Source organism: Mauremys mutica, chromosome 14 (genome assembly GCF_020497125.1).
Source record: "Mauremys mutica isolate MM-2020 ecotype Southern chromosome 14, ASM2049712v1, whole genome shotgun sequence".
Classification (NCBI taxonomy): domain Eukaryota; kingdom Metazoa; phylum Chordata; order Testudines; family Geoemydidae; genus Mauremys; species Mauremys mutica.
This window is the reverse complement of record NC_059085.1, coordinates 24,660,040-24,677,973: the sequence shown is the minus strand read 5'-3', so window position 1 is coordinate 24,677,973 and position 17,934 is coordinate 24,660,040. Positions and strand designations below refer to the sequence as shown.

Below are 17,934 nucleotides of genomic sequence, written 5' to 3'. Positions count from 1 at the left end.
TTCCCACAAGGTCACATGACTATGCCCCCATTGGCTCCTCTCCTTTCATACAGCCATTGAAAAAAACTCACCAGCCAATCCCAATTAGCAGCAGGCTCTGACAGCTGTTTTTGGCTTCTATTTAAGTCAGGGCTTCCTGACAAACACTCAGCACAGAGTAGCTCAGACTGTCTTCTTGCAGCAGGAAAAAGAAAAAAAAAACAATCAAGAAATCAAAAAATAAATAGATTAAATGTTACCCTCATTATTATTTAAGTGGAAAATAAAATCTGATGATAGCAGAAAAGAAAAAGATGTTCTTACTGATAGATTAATTTAATATCAAGAAACTTGAAGGCATAGAAACATGGGCAATACTACTACAGGTAGGGAACATTTTCTCTACTCCCTGCCTTTAATAAAACATGTATTTCTGCTGGTCCCAAACATCAAGCCTTCTGCTCCACTATTGCATTAAAAACAAAGGTGTTTTAATCCTTCACCAAGCGTAGCCCTTGAGACTCCCACATTTTTTTCTCTCTCTAAAACTTCTAGTCACATCTTCATGCAGGTGTATTTTTTGCATTTACATTTGAGAACAGGCTTCATATGTGATACCACCATCATTGCTATTACACAATCTATTGCTTAAGTCCCTGTAAGGAGACAAGAGACATAAGAGCAACTAAATATGGGAAACTCCTTGCACACATGAAACACACTGTAAGTTGCAAGAGAGGCAGACATACATAAGCCCCAGTATAGGAAAGTACCCAAATATGTGCTTAACTTTAAGCATTTGCTTAAGTCTATTTTTCTTCAGGAACCCATTGACTTCAGCCGAGGACTTAAGCACACATTGAAGTGCATTCCTGAATAAGGATGCTTTCCTGAATAAGAGCCATAGGGCATTCCAACCAAGATGCACTTGTCCTGTGTTGACTAGGGGAGTGGAGGAGTATTTTTAAGTGGTACAGAATAAAAACATGTAAAGAAGTAACTGTGATTTTAAAATGATCAAGGGGAGTTTGGCTTGCTTCAAAATAACTAGGAGTGGTAAGTATTTTAGGAGGTATATAAATAAATCTTTTAAAAGGTCTCTCTCTCTCCTTTTCTTTCTAATTACCTGTCTGGGCGTCTTGGATCTCAACCTTTTGATATCTAAAATAGGTATGCATGGAACTATATTTTACAGTTGCACTGTTCTGGTTGCAAAATAGCTTCTACTTTTTTAGGACATAATTTCATTTTGTTTAGCCAAGAATTCATTAAAGAAGCTATAAATAATCTTCTTTAAATATTTAGCCATGCATAGAGGATGGACTGGCATTGATGGCTTATTTTAGTACTACAGCAATATGCTTTTTTTTTTAAATTGCATTTTAGCATGAATCAAGTTAATCATTAATACTTTCAATGTGATCCTCAGTATCAGCTTTAAATGAGTCTGTTTTAAAACGTAGATTGTCCCCTCCCATAAGGAAACCTGCAAGAGAAACCAGGCAGGGAGAAAAAATACTCAACATTCCCTTTAATTCTTTGGTCAGAGAGGCAGGATTTCCCCCTGCCTCCCAGGGAAAAGTGCTGTTTAGCCATCAAGCTGTGTGGATCTTTGGGAATCAGCCACAGGTCAGGGGAAGATCTGCAAATGACCAATACCTCCTATGCTGCCTCTTGGCCCTCAGTCAGCATTACTCCAAGAGTCAGATCCTCCATTACTTTCAATGGAGCTGTGACAATTTACACCAGCTGAAGATCTGCCCCCAACACTTTCCTTATGGGCAGCAGCCATTGAAGTGGCTCATTCCCAGCAGCACTGGCAGTGAGGACTATGCATGCCACAGCAGCCTTCATCTTCCTTACGCATGTAGCTCCTGGAATCCCACATAGACATCTACTTCATAGATTCCCAAGGCCAGAAGGGGCCACTGTGATCATCTAGTCTGACCAGTATAGTACAGGCCACAGAACTTCCCCAAAATAATTCATAGAGCAGAACTTGTGGAAAAATGTCCAATCTTGATTTAAAACTAGTCAGTGATGGGGAATCCACCACGACTCTTGGTAAATAGTTCCAATGGTTAATTACTTTCACCATTAAAAATGTATGCCTTACTTGCAGTCTGAATTTGTCTAGCTTCAACTGCCAGCCATTTGATTGTATTATACCTTTTCTCTGCTAGATTGAAGAGCCCATTAAATATTTGTTCCCCATGTAGATACTTAAAGACTGTAATCAAGTCACCCATTTTCTCTATTAACATAAATAGAGCTCCTCAAGTTTGTCACTATAAGGCATGTTTTCTAATCCTTTAATCATTCTCATGGTGGTTCTTCTTCATCAACATCCTTCTTGAATTGTGGACACCATAACTGGATGCGGTATTCCAGCAGCAGTTACACCAGCACCAAATACAGAGATTATTTTATCTCTTTACTCCTACTTGAGATTCCTGTTTATGCACCCCAGGATTGCATTAGCTCTTTTGGGCAGAGCATCACACTGGGAGCTCATATTCAGCTGATGATCTACCAGGACGACCCCCAAATCTTTTTGTGAGTCACTGCTTCCCAGGATAGAGTCCCCCCAATCCTGGAGTATGGCCTACATTTTTTGTTCTTAGTTGTATACATCTATATTTAGCCACAGCTATTTAGAACACCTATTGTTTGCTTCTGCCCACTTTACCAAGCAATCCAGACCACTCTGAATTAGTGACCAGTCCTCTTCATTATTTACCACTTCCCCAATTTTTGGGTCACCTAAAAACTTTATCATGGATGATTTTATGGTTACTCAGTTACGGTGGACACCCACACTGATTTAGGCACAAGATGGGATAAGAGCCCTCCTTTAGCTCTGGCACACTAAAAAGGTCTGGTGAATAAGAGGTCATATGCACTCTTACTCACTTTGTTTGTATACATAGTTGCTCTTTAAACATGATCATACATTTTCTTTGTTAATTAAACATCTGCAAAAACAACTGTTTGCAATCTAGGCGAGCTGTTGGGTTGATTCTGGGCAGTTTTAGCAAGGAAGTTGCATTTTAAAGCCAACTTAAAGATAAATAATGAGTTTTGTTTTTTTATTAAAGAAAATGTAAGGACAAAACTTTAAAAACAGGAAGAGATGTCTCCAGTCTCCCAAACTGGCTTCCTGGGTGAGGCAGTGGACAGTTTACACCACAGGAACAGAGACAAACCCGAGAGCGTAGAATGCAAGAGCTGGCTAGACCCTGGCCCAAAATACTTTTCTGGGAGTAGTGTTAGTAGACTTGCTGTCCAAATGAGATGGCCAAGGCCTGGAAAGTCAGATTCTGGTGGGAACAAGAACTGTGCAGGGTGATGGAAGGAATGTCACCTGGGTAACCACATGGTTAAATCCACAGAATCATGGGCCAGAGACCAATCATGTCTTGCTGCAGCAAGACATTTTGCCTTAGTTCTCGGTGCCTTAGTCTGGTTAAGTTTTGAAATAAAATTGCAGCCATTAAGACATTTATCCTTAGCAGCCACCTTCTCTGGGCATTTCCATGACAATTAAAATATTTGACTGTATAAAAGAACTGGGGATTTTGTAAACATAGTCTGGGTCTATGCTCCTCTCTCTATGTGCATGTAATTGCCACTGAAATTAATGGGTGTTTGCTACACCAAGAGGGAAGAGAATAGACTGTGTGTCTATGCAATAGTGAGGCATTTCAAAGAACCATCTCTTTCCACATTTTGTTTTAAATGAATAAATCAACAAAAAAACAAAATTCACAGCTTTGTTTTTACTTGAAAAGTTTAATTTTACAAAATACCATTTTCCATGAAAGAAACTTCCCTGCAATGTACATGAACACAGCATTCTGTTTTAGAGATCTGTACAGTAAGATATCAGAGGTTTAATAGAAGGAAAAAAAAAACGAATTTTAGCAGGTACCTACAACAATGTGGATACAAGAGTGTCTTAAAATGCTAAAGCAAGTAATGAAATATAATTGTTGAATCAATTTGAAAAGTTTCTTTAAAACTGTCCAGATGGTAAGTAGGACATCACAGCTGATACAAAACTACCTGTATATTTAGGTTTAAACATAAAACCAATGGCATATGAAGAGAAAAGTTATTCCAAGTGCTGTTATAAGGCAAACATATACAAAGGTGCTGACCACATACAGGGAAATTGACAAAATAAACTGAATATTGAAGTGTTCAAATGTTTACTTCTTTTTTTTTTAATATCACCAATAGAGGTCTATTAAGATAAACAATGCCAAATTAACATAAGATACCTTTTTACTAACTAGGTGTAATGCACATAGTTTTACATAATCTCAACAAATGTGAAACTAAGCGTTAATATTCAAACTTTCATTGTGTAGGCAGCAGGGCCTAGTTTGTCTGTTGCATTCTGGCAGCTTTGAATTTTGAAATCCTCTTTGTAGTTTCTTCTGATGCCTCAGATAGAACTTCCTCTGATTTTCGCTCCGGAATGGTAGGCAGGACAGGGTGAGCAATGCTTGGGTGTGGTATTAAGGGAGACAAAGGCTCTTTTTCTATAACAGTTCCAGAAAAAGCCTACAAGAGAAAAGAAAACTCAGAATGAGCTAATAAAATGCAGATGTGAAGCTTTGCCCATAAGGTCATTACCCCATATTAGCCTTATTAGGATTGTTATTTCTTTTAATCGAAAGTAAAGAAATATCTTTAAATCAATGGTAGTTCCTTGAATAAGTAACCAAATTGTAATTAACCTCAAAATATAGCTTGTTCAAAGAAATCTGAATGAAAGATAGTGTTTTAAAAGTACTACTTAATCACATTCATAACTGAATAAATGATCTGAAAAAACTGCTTCCCACTGATACATGTTCAAGAAAATAAAATAGATGATGCAACAGGCAATTTCATCTTGGATAACAAATGGGGAAAAATTTCAGATTTTAGGTCTGTCAGCATTTCACATCATATGTCATATTTTCATGGCTTAATATCTTGGCCTTTTCTAATTGCATCAAGATGGCACCTGGAATACAAATTTACCTATATTTTGTTGGTTCTTATTTTTTCTTTCTTACCAAAAATGATCAAAAGTTGGTCAAGGCAGTTTATACTTAAGAGAACAACAAAAGACTTCCAATTCTTTTCTTCCTTTATAAATTCAAACTAAAACCATACATGCTTAATATTTTAAAATTACAATTTCCATTACAGCTTTTTTGCTATATTAAGAAAAAGAAACAGCTAGGATATTTACAATTTGAAAAGCAGCTAAGAAGAAACGCTTTTTCATAAATGCTTTTAGTATCAGCCATGGGTTTACAGTATGCATAACACTGTGCTTATGCAATATAAAATACTACATTTTCAAAAAGTCACATTATGTGCCAAAAATTAAAAATGGTTCAGGGCATTTCAGAAAAAAGATACACTAATTTACACCCATGATTTGGTCATTATATTGGGCGGGAGGGAATAGATACCAGATTTATTGTATCTGCTCTTTTAAGAGTTACTCTGTTGCCAAGAAAAACACAGCAAAACAAAATAGTAACTCTTCTTGCAGTACCTGCAAAAAAGCAATGTTTTTCGTGCTGTACTCCAACAGCTAAACTAAGCCCAAAGCTGTGCCTGTTCAGCTGATTTGTTCAATAACACCAGTGTCATTTTTATAAAAAGGTAAATAAAATACAGCCACTGATGTTCTGCTGCATTAGGAAAAAAGAAAAAATCAGTACATGGCAAATGTTGCCAGAAAAATAATATACTTCAAACAACCATAAAAACAACTGAAAGCATAACAACAATATATTTTTTTTAAAAGTGAATGTCCCTTTAGTTCTGACTGAAGCATTTTGCTCAGTGTGATATAATTACTTAAAAAATACAGTGATACTGCAGATAATCATGCCCTATTCAGAGAATGGACTGATACAGGAATGATTTGTTATTGCAAAGCTGATAATAGCTCACCTGAACTAATCACTCTCCTTATAATGTGTATGGTAACACCCATTGTTTCATGTTCTCTGTGTATACATATATCTTCCTACTGTATTTTCCATTGCATACATCCCATGAAGTGAGCTGTAGCCCATGAAAGCTTATGCTCAAATAAATTTGTTAGTCTCTAAGGTACTCCTGTTCTTTTTGCAGATACAGACTAACACGGCTGCTACTCTGAAACCTATTGTTTTACAGTGATCAAAAGTGTACTAGATGCTTGACATACAGAAGAGACAGTCTCTGCCCCAAAGAGATTACAATCTATAGTGCTAACCCTGTAAAAGAATCCATGCCAGCAGATCCTTTATGTCTCCACTGAATATCTTTAAAGTCAATGGGACTCCATGCAGGCATAAGGGCTGCCACATGGATCCCTCAGCAGCATAGGGTCTAAACAAATATAACAAAGTGGATATAAAGAAAAACAAAAGGGGCATGAGGGTTGCAACAACAGGACCACGTGGCTGTTGACCGAGTAAAGCATGCAATAGGGCTTCCATGAGTCTACTTTTTCTTAAAAATAACTATTTTTCCAGAAGAAACCATTTCCCTTTGAAGATGCCTTCTGTCTACAGAACTTCTGAAAATTCTAACTTTTAAAAAATTACTGTAATTTTCCATAACAAAAACAGAAGTAAAATATTAACCCCATGCATGGCATAGCAGCAGCCACATCTCATTTCTGAACATTCTCAATGGTTTTCGCAGCTACTCATCAAGCACATACACTAGTGACGTACAATCTCTTTCATTTATGATAAGAAATTACCCAAGACTTTCCAAAGACTTGGAAATATATTTGGTTCGGATCTTCGATGGCATCTTGCCAGAAAGAGAAGGTTCTTCTTAAAGGCCGGAATGTGAGAAGTTAAGCTCTATGTCCACTGGACAACTTCCTCCCTCCTCCTATCATGGGACTCTGTAAACACTCTGATGAGCCCACTGACACCATTTGTTTTAAAATATAAAATAAGCCCTGGAGGTTCTCCAGAATCAATGTGTTAGCATATTAAGAGCCTACAGTATACACAAAATCACCTTCCCTCCCTCAGATTAGCAATTATTAAGTGGGAATCTTGCATGATCCAGGATTTTGTTATCCTGTGGTGCACCTCAGAACTTAAATTATGGGGAAGTCCCAGAGTGTCACTAAATTCGAAAGCCATGAAGTCAATGTGCTCAGTAGAAGGGATACTGTCTACTGCTACACAAAAGTGGCAAATAGTCAGCTCAGCTGGTTATCCCACAATGAGAGGAAAAGGATAAGTGCAGGGAGAAGAATGGGCCTCCTGGCAGTCTCTCGCCAAAGATGAGAGAGGTAGGGAGAGCTGGAAAATTAGTTAAAAAGAAATTAAATAAACTGATGGTAAAGGCAACTACACTATCCAGCATTTTCCTTTTTATCCATGCCAACAATCAATAATTAATCAAAAAAAGTACCTCAATTGTCCCTGATAAGGTTGAAAGTTTTTTTGGAAGATGCTCCTGCCCCTCCTCCTCTTCCTCCTCCAAGATCCCTTCACTGTTGTCACTGTAAGTAGCTTCATCATAGCTAATACTCCTCAGAACTCCTCGTCTGTCATCAAACTCAGCAGCACTGCTCTCACTGGTATCACTACAAACACTATTCTCTCTGCTTCGAGACTTCAAAATTGATTTACGAGGGACATATTCTCCATTCACAACATCAACAAAGACTCTATAAAGGAAAATGTTAGCTTTAATAAACTATTTCAGGATCAGATGACAAATTTACAGTGATCTCACTTTGTCTTTTGTACAAATTAATTACAATTTGCATTTCTAACTTTTCAACTGCTGTGTTACAATACTGTACCTTTAAAAGATACAATAAAGCATTTTCTTTACTAATGAACATGGAGTAATTCTGCAACCCAAACACTGTCACACCTCTATTAAAGGATTAGCTGGTATACTCCCCTTTTTGAAGAATGTGTATAGCTCTTAGACACTTGACAGAACAGCTTGATTTGCAAAATGTAAAGAAAAATTATAGTCATAAGATGATTTTGAGGTTTTTATTTCCAGAAACCAAATAGAATGTTGTGATAACAGAAGGTTTTCTAGTGTGAAATCATTTTCAGATGTAGAATATAAAAACAAGTGCTTGAAACATTTACTCGCACAGGACAAGGAAGTTTTCTCAGGAAAGTGCCATAATTTTCTGCAGAATCTACACTTTCACTAAAAATAAGATAAGTTTTTAGTTCATAGGTTCTGAAGAAACTTTCCAAACATGAACAGTGTGAACTGTCAGAGTCCTCTTCCCGAGTCTACAGATACTGTTCCCATCCCTCTGTTGCTGCTCATAGCTTTCCCAAACTGTAATGATAATTGACCAGCGTCTTGTTATTTTCCACTGCTGCTCTTAGAAACCCTATGGGTAGCTATAAAACCAACTGGAATCAGGTCCATTTAGTACTGCTGCAGCTTGCCAGTGGAAGAGGAGGGTACTAAAACTATTCACTAGCGAGGAGAATTAAAAAACAGGTGAGGTACATTAGGAGACACCTCAACAATACTACCTCACTATAGCTGCGGGATCTGGGAACAAGCAGTGAGCTGTGGGGTTTAATAGTGCAGCACTGAAATCAATGAAAGCTTTGCCGCTGACTTAACTGGGAGCAGAAGCAGGCTCATAGAGGAAAAAGTACAACAGCTCTCTTTCAAGAGCTAGAAAGTGGGATTTTTAGTTTGTTTCCTTATGGGTTTCACATTTTCTACTCACTTACTAGCCTAAGACTACAAAACATACAGATCCTGATCAGGGTTCAAAGACAGCACCATGAATCCCTAAACTTTCTCTTGTCCCAGCAGTTGTACAGCTGTGACTAGGCAGTGGGCTAGACTTTTCACCTCATTGTTGCCTCTGAACAGGTTTTCAAAGGTATTTAGGCATGTGAAGACGTAGATTAGGTACTTACTAGGCACCTGAGGCTTTTGAAAATTCTAACTCTCGCTGATTGCAATAGGATCTAGGTGCTTTTGAAAACCCAATAGGTGCCTGTCTGCACCTTTAGACACCTAAATACCTTTAAAAATCTGGCCCCATGTCTCAATCTTACTTTTGTCCCATGTGCAGTCCTTTAGCTATGGGAGGTCTGGTCAATTTTTCTTGCCCTTTGAAGGAGGGGGAGGAGTGAATGGATAAGGAGTAAACAGATAAGGTGTGTGTCTGTGAGCAGATGGGGAAGAGAAAGACTGGAATTAAAATCTGGAAAAGATGGAAAAGGAGAAAAAGAGAAATTTTGTAGGGAGGGAAGAAATGAGAAAGAATATACCAGAGAGGAGGTAAAGCACGTGCTTGACTGGAGGGAGAGAGTAAGAAAAGAGGAAGGAGACAATAACAACTCAGATAGATACCTCAAGGGAAAGAAACAATGGAGTGAAGCTAGAAAGAGAAAGAAAGCATAATGTGATGGACATGATCAGTTATATTTAAAAAATATTTAAAAGGAAGTTGATTGACAATATGTTTAAACAATTTGCAATGAGCCATTTCCTTCCTTTAAGTTGCAGAAGATATGGCATGATGCAGTGGGGTAAATTTTAAAAGCACTGCTAAAAGGAATTATGATCAGCTCATAGTTTGAGAAAATGTAACTCTCAGCAAAGCAGCATGCAATAGCTATGAAGTGTGGCAGTTTAAATGTGTGACAACCATGCAGGAGACACAAGTGTTCACTTTTTAAGATGTACAGCCAGTTCCAAATGCTTCTTTTGGGAGACACTGGGCAGCTCCATATTTGGGTAAGATTTCAAAGATGCTGCAGGATGCTTCAAAGAGGACACGCTTGAACACAAAAGAAGGCCTTATTTTTCAAGCGTGCTATGGGAAAAGGAGGGCAACCATCTCTACACATTACATACCGGTAAATGTCTGCTGGTGTTTTGATGTTAGGCAGTTCTGGAACCAAGTGTCCATTGCCATTGCTATTCTTCCTTTTACGTTTGGCCTCTTCTTTCTTTTCGCTAAATTTCAAAGTAGTATTTTTTCCTGTGTTTATTCTTACCTGGAAATTAAAACACAAATTGGTCTAGAGTATAAAAATCAAGCAGTCACGAGGGCATGGATCAAGTCACTTCATGAATTCTTCATATCCAAGCAGTTGGGGGGCTAAACAACAAAATGTATTGACAGTGATGTTCTCAGTGCTCACTGTCTCGATATTATGTGCAAAATTCATGTGCATTAGCACTTAGTGTAAAGAAATAGCTTCTTGCACCAGGATGGGGATAGCTCGGTGGTTTGAGCATTGGCCTGCTAAACCCAGGGTTGTGAGCTCAATCCTTAAGGGGGCCGTTTGGGGATTTAGTTGGAGATTAGTCCTGCTTTGAGCACGGGGTTGGACTAGATGACCTCCTGAGGTCCCTTCCAACCCTGCTATTCTATGATTGGGTAAGAATAAACAACCTGATTACACATCCTAAACCATTAATTCCGAGTAAGAGCTTAGTTTCCCCTGAATGCAATGTCTCCCTTGAATGTAAAAGGCATTTTTAGAACACCTGGGCCAGGGATGCTACCTTTTAGAAATATGTGACATAGTACTGGTAGTGTGAAAACTTTAATATCACTTTTTGGTATCATTTTAGAGAATTCATGACTGAATTGGGGGGTTTCAAAACACAGAGCAGCAAAAGAAACCTTCTGAAATAAAAAGCCAAATTAAACTTTGTCTAGTCAGGGTCCTAAATACAAGACTAGCCATGGAACTTATTGTCAAGGTTTCACATGAATATTTGACATAACACCTTGAATTCTGCGATAGCTTTTACATTTTACAATATTGCATGTCTAAAATAAATATAAAATGCATTTTCAGAAGAAAAAAAAGATTCTAGGGCTGTAAGTAGCACAAACAGTTAGAATTCTGCTGCAGTAACATTTTAGATGTGCTATTAGAAGTATAATCTATGGTTAGGTTCCAATGACAGATAAACTGGTAGCTACTACTGTTTCTGTCAGATGAGAAAATCCTAGATATTAAAGATGCTAGAGACCTATTAGGACATCTAGTGCACTCCCTCACTCCCGCACCCAACCCCACCAAAGCAGTACATCTACTATTGTTTTGTCCATTACTTTTTAAACTCCCAAGATACGGGATCTTCCACCATTTTCCTTGAGAAATTGTTCCCAATTATAATGTAGACATATTTCTGACTTATTTCTTCATGAGAGAGTCTTCTTTTCACACTTCCTTTAGCGTTTAACTTCAGCTCTGGCAGGCTGGATGACTCCCTCAAGAATACATTGCTGCTGCCTCTTCATTTGACTATAAGAGTTGCTCTAGATAACACATCACTCACTCTCCCCATAGGATAAGGATGCTGCTTTCGTTGTGGTCCCTGCCTCTTTAAACCTAGTAAACAAGGAATTGGCTACAGCTCTGAACTCTGACACCATCTTACCTATGTGAGGTAGGTCCTTTTTTTGACTCATTAAAGCAATGGTATACTTTATCGTCCGGCGCTATGGGGTTCACTATTTTCAATAAAGCATGTAGTATATATACTATCTACATTAGATGGAGATAAATACATAAAAAGTAATAGTACAACATAAAAAGTAATAGTACAAACCCTTTTAGGTTCAACAGTATGAGAGAAAAATATAGTTGGTACAAAATGATCAACTCCTAAATCATCTTCATCATCACTGTGATAATGACTTCGGCCATTAACTTGGCCACTGAACAATTCTGAATTTGTTACTTCTTTCTGTACATTGTCCTGAGTAGTAGAGTCTTCCACTCTGTGTACCACATTCAGATCTGTCTTATCTTCTTTCTCCTCTTCAGAGGAGGTTGTATCTTCTCCATTTGCCTCAATTGTATCAGGTGTCCTACAAATTGCAAAAAATACTTAAGGAAAGAAAACTAATCAACACATATCATAACCTAACATGATAATTTACAGAATAACATATGAAGCCACTGAATAATTTCCTTTACCTATGAGATGAGATTTTCTGGAAGAGGTTAGGGAAGAAGGGCCAAACCCTACTTGCTTAAGCAGTCCCATTGATTTCAAGCAGGATTGCATATGGACAGATAAAGGAGAAGATAAACATCCAGATAATAAAATGTGGCCAAAGGCAGTTTAACACGATAAAGGGAACGGTGGAGAAGTGGAATTAATTTCTGACATGCAGCAGTCGTTTTTTGGAGTACAATCTGGAAGCGCATTCAGAGTGAGGCGATTGGGGCACACTTTGAAATTATAAATAACATAAAAGAATGCAGAAATCTCTTCCACCTCAGAACTGAAATAGAGAATTTCCCTGGTGTATCTTAGTAAAACCAACTTAAATAAAAATCTTTGTGGGGAGTGGGATAGCTCAGTGGTTTGAGCATTGGCCTGCTAAACCCAGGGTTGTGAGTTCAATCCTTGAGGGGGCCATTTGGGGATTGGTCCTGCTTTGAGCAGGGGGTTGGACTAGGTGATCTCCTGAGGTCCCTTCCAACCCTAATAATCTATGAACAATATCATGCATGATATAATTTTTTTAAGAGCCAGACTGTGGAGCCCTTACTCATAATGGAACCACTTCAATAAGGAAATGTTTATCAATGCAAACAAGAGAGCCACAATCTGGTCCTAAATCATAATTTTTGCTTTAGGACCAAAACAGCTCTAAGGATGGTCATTCACCATTAAAAGAGCTGTTTACTCAGGAGTTGTACACAACATTGCAGATATACGAAAGGTCCCACTATAATACTAGCTTACCCATCTTGTACACTTCGGGCCAAAGTCTCTCTTGCAACTAAGCTCTAATCAGTGCAAGAGACAGATGAGGGTGTCAGGGAGCTGGTTACAGCTCCGTGATCAAGGGCCTTTCTGCAGTAGCCCCAGGGCCAGTGAAAGCAGCTAGAGAGCTGCTCTAACTCACACCCTGGCACAGGTCTCAAATGGCCCCTATGCCATTGGAGGATGGGAGTAGTGGAACCCTACTGTGCAATGCTCCAAACGCCTTTCCATGTTGTGCCCTCTATGACAGGCACAGGAGGGAGGCAGCAGTTGCAGGAGCTGCCTCTGCCATTGGGTAGTTTCCCTATGCCAGGATTATGAGGGGATTCTTTCCTGGACATTTACGTAAAGATTCCAGCTCCTCTGCACCACTCAGGGGCTGGATTCCAGTAGAAAATCTGGCCCTTTATGTTCCAACCTTCTACACCCTACCCTCAAATGAGAGTCCAAGTTAATTATTTTAGTTCTATTTATCTGTGTGTTTATAGGCTCCATCACAGTAGTATCCAAATTCCTCACAAACATTAGACAGTTTACTCTCACATTATACCCTTGAGGTAAGGAAGTTTTATCATCTCCATTTCATAGATGGGGAACTGAGGTATACAGAAATTAAATGTATCCTGATCACACAGAAAGTCTGTAGCAGTCAGGCTCTGTACACAGATCTTCCTTTATTATGAGCAGCTTATTTTAAGTTTCACATTTTATTTATTTTTGTGAATTTTAAGGTATTAAAAAGTATCCAGAGTTCTGAATGGATGTTTTTAGGATTTTCTCAGTTTATAATGGAAACAAAATCAACAACCACACACTTTTCAACATGCAGCAATGCTCCTCAACCATCACTGATTTAAGCAAATCAACTGCAAAAAGCACCTATTTGTTCATCCTAGTAAGGATTTTAATTACATCTTTCAGCCCAAACCTGCAACAGTAATATACCTGTTAAATTCACCCAGCATCTCTTCTCGTCTCTCAAGCTCTTCCAATCGGGCCCACAGTTCCTCCTCAGATTGGGAATAGCCCTTGGACTTTGTATCCATCCCATTTTCTTGAAAATGTACCTCAAAAACATCTGACACTTTTGGCTTTGAATGAGGCTTGTGAGCAGTTCTGCGTTTTCCTGTGCAAAATAAACAAATGGTATTTAACCAAAACATTTTCCATTTCAAATTACACTTCTACCCTGATAAAACGCTGACCTTGGGAGCCAAAAAATCTTATCGTGTTATAGGTGAAACCGCATTATATTGAACTTGCTTTGATCCATTGGAGTGCACAGCCTCCCACCCGGAGCGCTACTTTACCGTGTTATATCCGAATTCGTGTTATATCGGGTCACATTATATCGGGGTAGAGGTGTACTGCTGAATTGTTTAAGTAATACTGTCAGTGAACCAGAACATTGTCACAGGATAATGCTAAGGCAAAACAGAGACACAGATCCTGTGACACTTCTATTACAGTGGTTTGGTACCTCTCATTTGATTTAATCATTTCCTCTAGCGGTGCACTAGTGTGACAGTTGCTCACTGTGCCATTAATTGGGGAAACAAACCTACTTTGTACTTTGGCTCACTTGGGACCAACTATCGATACAAATAGATATTTTTTAAATTTACGAAGCACACCAATGTTACCTAAAAATTAGAGATGGTTTACAGGACAAACTGGAAAATATAGCAGGAACCCATGGTATCTGCACATCTCTCTTTGGTAACTAACAATTCACTTCGCTCAACAACAAAAAGCCATTTTTAGCTTTAAAATCTTAGTTTTCTCATAACAAAAATAAAACCTTTAATACTTCAGAAGTGGCTAGTAAAATTTGCTCCTCAGTGAACAGCAGCCACAGGAAGTCACTGTGGTCATTTAAATGTTTCATTATCTATTCAAATGGTAAACATATTTGTTCCCAGACTCATAGACTTGAAGGCCAGAAGGGACCATCATGATCATCTAGTCTGACCTTCTGCACATGGCAGGCCACAGAACCTCACCCACCCACTCCTGCCCCTGGTCCATAGCCCCTGGCTGAGTTACTGAAGTCCTCAAAACTTGAGGTTACAGAAAACCTTCAAGACTTCAAGTTACAGAAAATCCACCATTTGCTCTAGTTAAAACCAGCAAGGGACCCATGCCCCATGCTGCAGAGAAAGGTGAAAAAAAAAAACAGGGTCTCTGCCAATCTGCCCTGAAGGAAAATTCCTTCCTGACCTCATATATGGTGATCAGTTAGACCCTGAGCATATGGCTGAGACCCACCAGCCAGACATCTAGGCAAGAATTCTCTGTAGTAACTCAAGTGCTTTCCCCATCTAGCATCCTATTTCTAGCCATTAGAGAGATCTGCTAATAGCAGACATGGACGGGCCATATTAGCCTTATTCATTAGGCTAAACAAGCCAAGCTCCTTAAGTCTCCCCTTGGTTCTCCATTCCTCTGGTCCTCTTAGTAGCCCTTCTCTGCACCCACTCCAGTTTGAATTCATCTTTCTTAAAGATGGGAGACCCGAACTGCACACACTCTTCCAGATGAGGTCTGACCAGTGACTTGTACATTGGTAATAAAACTTCCCTACTGCAATTGAAAATACCTTGCCTAATGCATCCTAGGATTGTCTTTCTCCTCCTCTGTTGCTTCCAAGTGTTAAGTCCCCAGCTTACAGCAACAACTCTTGTTGTTAGTCCCTCTTTGCACTATTAAATTTCACTCTTTTTCTATTATTCCAATTGTCAAGATTGTCCAAATCTGCTTATGTGATATTCTAGTCCTCCTCCATATTGGCAGTATCTCCCAATTTTATGTCATCCACAAATTTTTTCAGCGCACTCCCACTTTCTGTGCCAAGGTCATTATTGAAAATGTTAAATAAAATTGGTCCTAAGACTGATCCTTGAGGAACTCCACTAGTAACCTCCCTCCAGCCTGATAGTTCACCTTCCAGTATGACCCACTGTAGGCTCCCCTTTAATCAGTTCCTTACCCACTTTTCAATTCCTGTATTACTCTTCCAATTTAACTAAATATTGTGTGTGGAACTGTATCAAATATTTTGCTGAAATCCAGATAGAAAAGATCTACTGCATTTCTTTTGTCTAGAAAATCAGTTATCTTCTCAAAGAAAGAGATCAGGTAGGTCTGGCACGATCTACCTTTTCTAAAACTATGTTTTATTTCATACCAATTACTGTTAAGCTCCATGTCTTTACTCTCTCCTTCAAAATTTGTTCCAAGACCTTGCATACAACGGAGGTCAAACTTGCAGGCCTGTAGTTTTCCAGATCACTTTTTTCCTTTATTAAATATAGATACTATATTTGAAATTCTCCAGTCATAGGGTACAAGCTTTGAGTTTATGGATTCATTAAAAATCCTTGCTACTGGGATCACAATTTCATGTGCCAGTTCCTTTAATATTCTTGGAGGAAGATTATCTGGGCACCCTGATTTGGTCCCTGTGACAGAGTGCAGGGAGAGTGTAGGTGAGCCTGCACTTTGGTCACTTAGATGCTAATTAGTGCCCCAGAAGAAGCTGATTGGGGGTAATTATCTAATCAGGCTGATGGGCTAAGAACTCAATTGGCCCAATCAGCCCAGGGATGATAAAAGAGGCACAGGAAGGAAGTGCAGAGGGGAGAGAGGGAGGAACAGGGCTAGTGGAGTCTAGTCATACAGAGGCCTCAGATAGGAGACCTTAGACATTTTAGATACTGTTCTTGGCTTCCTCAGAGATGTAACCATTTCTCTGTCACCAAGAATGATGCCCAGACCATCAAAGCCAGGCTTTCCCTAGTGTAGTTGTTAATTAATATCATCTGGATATTTGTCTCTGGATCTCAGAGAGTAAAGGATCAACGCAACAACAGTGATAAAACAAGAAAATCTATCCTTACATATTTTCACAAAGAATAAGTTAACTTCAAGAAAACACAGCTAATGAAGGTATAGGATACAAGAGAGGATACATAGACCATAGATGAAATTTGAATCAGTAGCTAACAGGAGACATCAAATTTGAATGAGTATTTATAATATAATGTTGCATTAGTAAAAGATTCATACACTAATATGTAAGAATAGGACCACTTCCCAGAATGCTAAAAACCTATATTTTGCATTCATAACTTCCAAAGGTACTGGTGACCTTTGTTCCTTCCAAAATTGCAATCACTGGCTCCACCTTTCAAGGAATTTACTGATTTATTCCATGAAAAAGATCCCAATGCAGTATTATGTCAGCCAACTCAAAATCTCCAGTTCATAACCCACTCTGATCTCCCCATTTCCAACTGACACTATATTTACAGCAAAGAAAACCAGTGTTGCCCCACTCTTAATTCTTTTTACCTTTTGAATACTGTCTCAAATAGCACAGAAAACAACCACCTTTCACCATTCCCCTTATCAAAAACACCTTCCTACTCTCTCTTTACAAGCTAATTTCCCATTGCCAATTTTTTCTTTCTTTGAAAATCCTGCAGTGACTTTTCACATATATTTCACTATTTCTCCAAAAGCTACATTTTGAGAGTTTCTAGTTTGGCTTTCAACCCCTTCTCACAATAGTAAAAATGCCCTGGCTATGCTCAGCGTTCACCTCACCTCACATATGCCTGACACCCCCTTCTCATGCTTCTTGCTCTCACTGCTGACACTATGTGCAATGACATACTTCCCAAGGAACAGATGAAGTCTGAAACTTAGTCCTCCTAGTTTCACTACTATATGTTCTTTTGTGTGACTCAGAACAGACATGTCTATACTGTCACTAGATCTTTCTTCTATAGTGTCCCCCAGGAGTCAGTCTATGGTTCTTCCTCTTTTGCTCTTTGGTCAACTCCTCTGAATTTGTAACACTGGAGGTTTGTTTCTCTGAAGATTCCAATATCTGGTTACTGAGCTATCTGTTGGTAACCTAACTCTCCAAGTCAGGATTGTAACACAATGGCATAATCATGTGGACTAAGTCTCCGCTTATATTAACTATGCTGTTCTGTGGATAAAGAGGGCTTAAATCTCTATGGCCTTTTGTATACACCTCTACCCCAATATAACGCGACCCGATATAACACGAATTCGGATATAACGCAATAAAGCAGTGCTCCGGGGAGGCGGGGTTGCACACTCCGGTGAATCAAAGCAAGTTCGATATAACGCGGTTTCACCTATAACACG

General features: G+C 38.8%; 1 protein-coding gene across 2 annotated transcripts in view; it reads right to left on the bottom strand.

The window, feature by feature from the left end:
* Nucleotides 1–3,738: 3,738 nt before the first annotated feature.
* Nucleotides 3,739–17,934, bottom strand: part of URI1 (URI1 prefoldin like chaperone) — a 60,372-nt gene continuing 46,176 nt past the window's right edge. For both annotated transcript variants that reach the window (XM_044986996.1, XM_044986997.1), the window contains 5 exons: nt 13,699–13,879; nt 11,584–11,845; nt 9,868–10,010; nt 7,417–7,675; nt 3,739–4,548 (listed from right to left, as the gene is read on the bottom strand). In XM_044986996.1, coding sequence (XP_044842931.1) covers nt 4,363–4,548; nt 7,417–7,675; nt 9,868–10,010; nt 11,584–11,845; nt 13,699–13,879 — 1,031 coding nt within the window. In that variant the 3' untranslated portion in view covers nt 3,739–4,362. The remainder of the gene's footprint in view (nt 4,549–7,416; nt 7,676–9,867; nt 10,011–11,583; nt 11,846–13,698; nt 13,880–17,934) is intronic.